This window comes from Bubalus kerabau, chromosome 1, assembly GCF_029407905.1.
Source record: "Bubalus kerabau isolate K-KA32 ecotype Philippines breed swamp buffalo chromosome 1, PCC_UOA_SB_1v2, whole genome shotgun sequence".
Classification (NCBI taxonomy): domain Eukaryota; kingdom Metazoa; phylum Chordata; class Mammalia; order Artiodactyla; family Bovidae; genus Bubalus; species Bubalus kerabau.
Window position 1 is genome coordinate 172967952 of NC_073624.1, and position 8046 is coordinate 172975997.

An 8046-nucleotide genomic window follows, 5' to 3' on the forward strand; every position below is an offset into this window, starting at 1 on the left:
GACTACACTAAAGCCTTTGACTGCATGGATCACAAAAAATTGTGGGAAATTCTTATAGAGATGGGAATGCCAGACCATCTAACCTGCTTCCTGAGAAACATGCATGCAGGTCAAGAAGCAACAGTTAGAACAAGACATGGAACAACAGACTGGTTCAAAATTGGGAAAGGAGTACGTCAAGGCTGTATATTGTCACCTTGTTTATTTAACTTAAATGCAGAGTATATCATGCGAAATGCTGGGCTGGCTGAAGCACAAACTGGAATCAAGATTTCTGGGGAAAATATCAATAACCTAATATACGCAGATGACACCACCCTTATGGTAGAAAGCAAAGACAAACTAAAGAGCCTCTTGAGGAAAGTGAAAGAAAAAAGTGGAAAAGATGGCTTAAAACTCAACATTCAAAAAACGAAGATTATGGCTTCAAACAAAGATTATTACTTCATGGCAAAGAGATGGGGAAACAATGAAAACAATGACAAATTTTATTTTCTTGGGCTCCAAAATCACTGTAGATGGTGACTGCCATCATGAAATTAAAAGACGCTTGCTCCTTGGAACAAAAGCTATGACCAACATAGATAGCATACCAAAAAGCAGAGACATTACTTTTTCTGACAAAGGTCTGTATAGGCAAAGCTATGGTTTTTCCAGTAGTTACATATGGATATGAAAGTTGGCGATAACGAAGGCTGAGCACCAAAGAATTGATGGTTTTGAACATCCATCAGTCAGTTCAGTTGCTCAGTCATGTCCAACTGTTTGCAACCCCATGGACTGCAGCATGCCAGGCTTCCCGGTCCATCACCAACACCCGAAGCTTCCTGAAACTCATATCCATTGAGTCGGTGATGCCATCCAACCATCTCATCCTCTGTCATTCCCTTCTCCTGCCTTCAACCTTTCCCAGCATAGGGTGGGTCTTTCCCAATGAGTCAGTTCTTCGCATCAGGTAGCCAAAGTATTGGAGTTTCAGCTTCAGCATCAGTCCTTCCAATGAATATTCAGGACTGATTTCCTTTAGGATTGGCTGGTTGAATCTCCTTGCAATCCAAGGGACTCTCAAGAGTCTTCTCCAACACCCAGTTCAAAAGCAGCAATCTTTAGCACTCAGCCTTCTTTGTGGTCCAACTCTCACATCCACACATGACTACTGGAAAAACCATAGCTTTGACTAGATGGACCTTTGTCAGCAAAGTAATGTCTCTGCTTTTGAATATGCTGTCTAGGTCGGTCATAACTTTTCTTCCAAGGAGGAGTCAGCGTCTTTTAATTTCATGGCTGCAGTCACTATCTGCAGTGATTTTGGAACCCCCAAAACAAAGTCTCTCACTGTTTCCCTTGTTCCCCTATCTCTTTGCCATTAAGTGATGGGACCGGATGCCATGATCTTAGCTTTCTTATTTTCTCTTTTTAAATTTTTATTTATTTTTTCATTGAAGGATAATTGCTTCACAGAATTTTATTGTTTTCTGTAAAACCTCAATGAATCAGTCATAGGTATACATCTATCCCCTCCCTTTTGAACTTCCCTCCCATCTCCCTCCCCATCCCACCCCTCTAGGTTGATACAGAGCCCCTGTTTGAGTTTCCTGAGCCATACAGCAGATTCCCATTGGCTATCTATTTTACATACGGCAATGTAAGTTTCCATGTTACTCTTTCCATACATCTCACCTTCTCTTCCCCTCTCCCCATGTCCATAAGTCTGTTCTCTATGTCTGTTTCTCCATTGCTTCCCTGTAAATAAGTTCTTCAGTACCATTTTTCTAGATTCCATATGTATGTGTTAGAATACGATATTTATCTTTCTCTTTCTGATTTACTTCACTCTGTATAATAGGTTCTAGGTTCATCCACCTCATTTGAGCTGACTCAAATGCATTCCTTCTTATGGCTGAGTAATACTCCATTGTGTATGTGTACCATGAGGTCTTTATCCATTCATTTGTTGATGGACATCTAGGTTGCTCCCATGCTCTAGCTATTGTAAACAGTGCTGCAATCAACAATGGGATACATGTGTGTTTTTCAATTTTGGTTTCCTCAGGGTATACGCCTAGGAGTGGCATTGCTGGGTCATATGGTGGTTTTGGCCACCTCATGCGAAGAGTTGACTCATTGGGAAAGACTCTGATGCTGGGAGGGATTGGGGCAGGAGAAGAAGGGGACGACAGAGGATGAGATGGCTGGATGGCATCACTGACTCAATGGACATGAGTCTGAGTGAACTCTGGAGTTGGTGATGGACAGGGAGGCCTGGCATGCTGCGACTCATGGGGTCGCAAAGAGTTGGACACGACTGAGCGACTGAACTGAACTGAACTGAACTGATGGTGGTTTTATTCCTAGTTTTTAAGGAATCTCCATACCGTCTTCCATAGTGGCTGTATCAATTTACATTCCCACCAACAGTGCAGGAGCATTCCCTTTTCTCCACACCCTTTCCAACATTTATTGTTTGTAAACTTTTTGATGATGGTCATTCTGACTAGTGTAAGGTGATATCTCATTGTAGTTTTGATTTGCCTTTCTCTAATAATGAGCAGTGTTGAGCATCTTTTCATGTTTGCTATCCACCTGTATGCCTTCTTTGGAGAAATATCTGTTTAGGTCTTTTTCCCAGAAAGTTGAGTTTTAAGCCAACTTTTTCACTCTTTTCTTTCAGTTTCCTCAAGAGGTTCTTTAGTTTGTCTTTGCTTTCTTCCATAGGGTGGTGTCATCTGAGTATCTGAGGTTCTTAATATTTCTCCCAGCAATCTTGATTCCAGCTTGTGCTTCATCCATCCCAGCAATTCACATGATGTACTCTGCATATAAGTTAAATAAGCAGGGTGACAATATACAGGCTGGACGTACTCCTTTCCCAATTTGGAACCAGTCTGTTCTTCCATGTCTTGTTCTAACTGTTGCTTCTTGACCTGCATACAGATTTCTCAGAAGGCAGGTCAGGTGACCTGGTATTCCCATCTCTTGAAGAAGTTTTAGCGATTTGTTGTGATCCACACAAAGGCTTTGGTGTAGTCAATAAAGCAAGATGTTTTCCTGGAACTCTCTTGCTTTTTCAATGATCCAACGGATGTTGGCAATTTGATCTCTGGTTCCTCTGCCTTTTCTCAATCCAGCTTGAACATCTAGAATTTCATGGTTCACATACTGTTGAAGCCTGGCTTGGAGAATTTTGAGCATTACTTTGCTGTCATGTGAGATGAGTGCAATTGTTTCTTTAGTTCCCTGAATATCTCACTGTTTTCTAGACTCCATTGTTCCTGACAAGAAGATAACCGTTAGGGCTTCCTTGGCAGTCTGTGGTTAAGACTGCACTTCCACTGCAGGGGGTGTGGTTCAATCCCTGGTTGTGGAACTAAGTTCCCACATGCCAAGAAGTACAATCAAAAAACATTTTTCTTAATTCATTTTTTTAAAATAAAAAAATTTTTAAACATTAAAAAATTAAAGAAAAAATTAATTAAAAAAAGAGAAGTTAGCTGCTATTCTTATTAAGTTTCCCTTACAACCACAAGTGGTTTTTCAAGAGTATGTGTTTTCCTTTTGGCTTTCAGTTTTTTAATGTGATGGATCTAATTGTGGCTCTCTTTGCATTTGTTTTAGTTGGAATTTGTTGAGTTTCCTGAATGTGTAGATTATTGTGTTTTTAAAAATAAATTTGGCTTATTTTCTGTTATTTCCTCAAAATAATTTTATGTTCCCTTCTCTCCTATCCTTCTGATACTCCCATTGTGTATTTATTTAACCATGTCCCATGTTTTCTGAGTCTCCTTTCAATTTATTTCATCCTCTGTTCTCTCAGATGACATAAATTTTATTATCAATCCACATTTAAGTTTGCTAATTATTGTTTCTACTAGTTCAAATTTATTGAGACACTCTAGTAAATTTTTCATTTTAACTGTACTTTTTAGCTATTTTGAAGTCTTTTTCTGTTTCATTTGTCACCAATTCACAAGCAATTTCTGGTCCCTGCTTATTTTCCAGCATACAGGCCTTCCTTCCCTATTTCTTTTTATGTTTCATATCTTTTGTTGGAGTATGTCAAACCCCTGTAGATCATTGCTTCTATTAACATGTTTATATTGTTAATGACTGGCTGGATTATTTTACTGAACTCTATACATACACACACACACACACAGTGTTAACCTTCTGATGTTATACAGTTCAGTGGATGCAACCCTTGTCTTTCAAACAGAATTGGTATCCAGTTTAAATGACTTTCTAAAAAATTTTTATTTGGAGAATAATGTGTTGGTTTCTGTCACATATAACAGTGTCAATCAGCTATAAGTATACACACGTCCCTTCCCTCTTGAGCCATCCTCCCACCCACCCCCTCATCTCACCACTCTAGGTCATCACAGAGCACCAGGCTGATATTAATGCTTATATATGGAATCTATAAAAATGGTACTGATGAACCTATTTGTAGAACATGAATAGAGAGGCACATGTAGAGTACAGATTTGTGGACACAGGGACGGAGAAGGTGGGACAAATTGAGAGAGTAGCATTAAAATATATACATTCAGTTCAGTTCAGTCACTCAGTCATGTCCGACTCTGTGACCCCATGGACTGCAGCATGCCAGGCCTCCCTGTCCATCACCAACTCCTGGAGTTTATTCAAACCCATGTCCATTGAGTCGGTGATGCCATTCCAACCATCTCATCCTCTGTTGTCCCCTTCTCTTCCTGCCTTCAATCTTTCCCAGCAGCAGGGTCTTTTCAAATGAGTCAGTTCTTCACATCAGGTGGCCAAAGTATTGGAGTTTCAGCTTCAGCATCAGTCCTTCCAATGAATATTCAGGACTGATTTCCTTTAGGATGGACTAGTTGGATCTCCTTGCTGTCCAAGGGACTCTCAAGAATTTTCTCTAACACCAGTTCAAAAGCATCAATTCTTTGGTGCTCAACTTTCTTTATAGTCCAACTCTCACATTCACACATGACTACTGGAAAAACCATAGCTTTGACTAGATGGACCTTTTTTGGCAAAGTAATGTCTCTGCTCTTTAATATGCTGTCTAGGTTGGTCATGTATAATATATGCATTACCATATGTAAAATAGATAGCTAGTGGGAAGTTGCTATATAACACAGGTTTAAATGACTTTAAGTCCTGTCTTCAAGACGAGAATCTGATAAAGTCCACCACTGTTACTAGGCTTGAGGTCTTCAACAGAAGACAAGGAAATGGGTGTTGAGATAGCCAGACAAGACCCAAGTTTCACAGAACCTGTTACAGTACTCAAGTGTCTCAATATAGTTCTCTTTTGAGGTGGGAATCCAGAGCTCTGACCCTCAGGAACCAAGCCTGGAGCTGGTCCTGGGAAGTGGGAGGTGGCCATGTGCACAGGGAAGAGCTGACTGGAACAAATACCTTCAGGGCTGGATTAGGTGACCCAGATCTACTTCCTGTCTCTCTTCCTCTGAACCTGTCTTCCTCAGGGGCTGTGAACACTGTGAACAATATCCACAGATGATTCTCTGATTCCCTCAGCATCATTGCTTTGGGCCATAGTTGTAAAGGAGCAACTAGGAGAGAGATGTATGGCAGGTTCAGAGTGTGAAATCCTTTCCAGTCTTGTGAAAACAGGACCATGGGCAAAGCCTGGTCTCATAATTCTCTACTCTGCTTAGGGCAGAGTGTGATTGTCTGGGTCAGCCCATGTTAGTTACTTAAATATCATGAAAATGGGATGGAGAAGAGATATACCAGAGGGGACATGTTATTTCCAGTCTGGCCCAAGTTCTTCTTTAGGTTTTCTTCATAATGATGGGCCAGTGTTCACTTGTTGGCCTCACGAGTATTCAAGTCTTACAAACTAACCTGAGGACATTGTTTCCAGTTCTTCTTTATGGCTCTGGGCTTGATAGTCTTCGGGTTGTCTTTGCTGTGCATGATTCTTCCTTGACTCAAAATGAAAAAGGATTCCCCATTTTGTAGCAAGTACTGGCCAGGAAGGGACAAAGAAATGTGGGTGCATTTTGGCATGACTCACTGTATATTTCACTGGTTTTCAGAGACCCCTCTACACCGACAAGACCTACACCTGCCTTTGTGTCTGTCAGTGGGAGAGGATAAAATATTAATGAGAAGCTTGGGACCCAGCATCACTGGGAGAAGTAATGTCCAGTCCCTGTACTCATGGTCTTGTTGGGAAGCTTCTGTGTGCCTGGGTATTGTTCAAGTTCAGTAATGAATAATGAAATCTGAAAACTCACAGAACACAAGGACTTAGACTAAGAATTTTAAGGCCTGGATGGTCTCATCCTTCATTTCAGGAATGTAATCTGTCCTTAGAAAGGGCCTTGAACATCTCCTGCTCACCTGGATTCTGTGAACAACGTCCCTGTCCCAGGTACAGGAGGTCATAGGCCCTGTCAGTCTCAGAGATGCCCCTGTGAGCCTGGGGCAGGGGGGAGGGGTGGGGTTTAAGGCTGGTGAAGGTTCTGAGACTGGGGCAGAAAGTTTAGAGAAAAAGAAAAGTGGCTAATAGGACATTGTGCCCAGAAAGCTTCTCTTGTCCCTAACATTCTTTTTCTTTCTTTACAGGCTTAAAATTTTTAATATTTCAACTGAGAGTCATTTAAGTTTTAAAACTGAAGATATTTTAACATGAGGTAAGGAAAGATATACCCATTTGAATGCAGAGTTCCAAAGAGTAGCAAGGAGAGATAAGAAAGCCTTTCTCGGTGATCAATGCAAAGAAATAGAGGAAAACAATAAAATGGGAAAGACTAGAGATCTCTTCAAGAAAATTAGAATACCAAGGGGACATTTAATGCAAAGATGGGTACAATAAAGGACAGAAATGGTATGGACCTAACAGAAGCAGAAGATATTAAGAAGAGGTGGCAAGAATACACAGAAGAACTATACAAAAAAGATCTTCATGACCCAGATAACCATGATGTTGTGATCACTCACCTAGAACCAGACATCCTGAAATGTGAAGTCAAGGGGGCCTTAAGAACCATCACTATGAATAAAGCTAGTGGAGGTGATGGAATTCCAGTTGAGCTATTTCAAATCCTAAAAGATGATACTGTGAAAGTGCTGCACTCAATATGCCAGCAAATTTGGAAAACTCAGCAGTGGCCACAGGACTGGAAAAGGTCAGTTTTCATTCCAATCCCAAAGAAAGGCAATGCCAAAGAATGTTCAGACTACTGCACAATTGCACTCATCTCACATGATAGCAAAGTAATGCTCAAAATTCTCCAAGCCAGGCTTCAACAGTACATGAACCATGAACTTCCAGATGTTCAAGCTGGATTCAGAAAAGGTAGAGGAACCAGAGATCAAATTGCCAACATCTGTTGGATGATCAAAAAAGCAAGAGAGTTCCAGAAAAACATCTACTTTTGCTTTATTGACTATGCTAATGCCTTTGACTGTGTGGATCACAACAAATTGCTAAAAATTCTTCAAGAGATGGGAATACCAGACCTCCTGACCTGCCTCCTGAGAAATCTGTTTGCAGGTCAAGAAGCAACAGTTAGAACAAGACATTGAACGACAGACTAGTTCAAAATTGGGAAAGGAGTACGTCCAGCCTGTATATTGTCACCCTGCTTATTTAACTTATATGCAGAGTACATCATGTGAAATGCTGGGATGGATGAAGCACAAGCTGTTATAGATTGCTGGGGAAAATATCAATAACCTCAGATACTCAGATGACACTACCCTTATGGTGGAAAGGAAAGAAGAACTAAAGAGCCTCTTGATGAAAGTGAAAGAGGAGAGTGAAAAAGTTGGCTTAAAACTCAACATTCAGAAAACTTAGATCATGGCATCCGGTCCCATCACTTCGTGGCAAATAGATGGGGAAACAATGGAAACAGTGGCAGACTATTTTGGGGGCTCCCAAATCACTGCAAATGATGACTGCAGCCATGAAATTAGAAGACGCTTGCTCCTTGGAAGAAAAGTTATAACCAACCTAGACAGCATGTTAAAAAGCAAAGATATTACTTTGCCAACAAAGCTCCATCTAATCACAGCTATGGTTTTTCCGGT

At 40.7% G+C, this 8046-nt stretch overlaps 1 protein-coding gene across 1 annotated transcript in view; it reads left to right on the forward strand.

Annotated features, from left to right (window-relative positions):
• LOC129623061 (zinc finger protein 354B) overlaps positions 1-7325 on the forward strand; it is a 47533-nt gene extending 40208 nt beyond the window's left edge. The window contains exon 6 of the mRNA XM_055540098.1: positions 6577-7325. Within this exon, the coding sequence (XP_055396073.1) occupies positions 6577-6614 (38 nt within the window). The 3' untranslated portion in view covers positions 6615-7325. The remainder of the gene's footprint in view (positions 1-6576) is intronic.
• Positions 7326-8046: the final 721 nt, after the last annotated feature.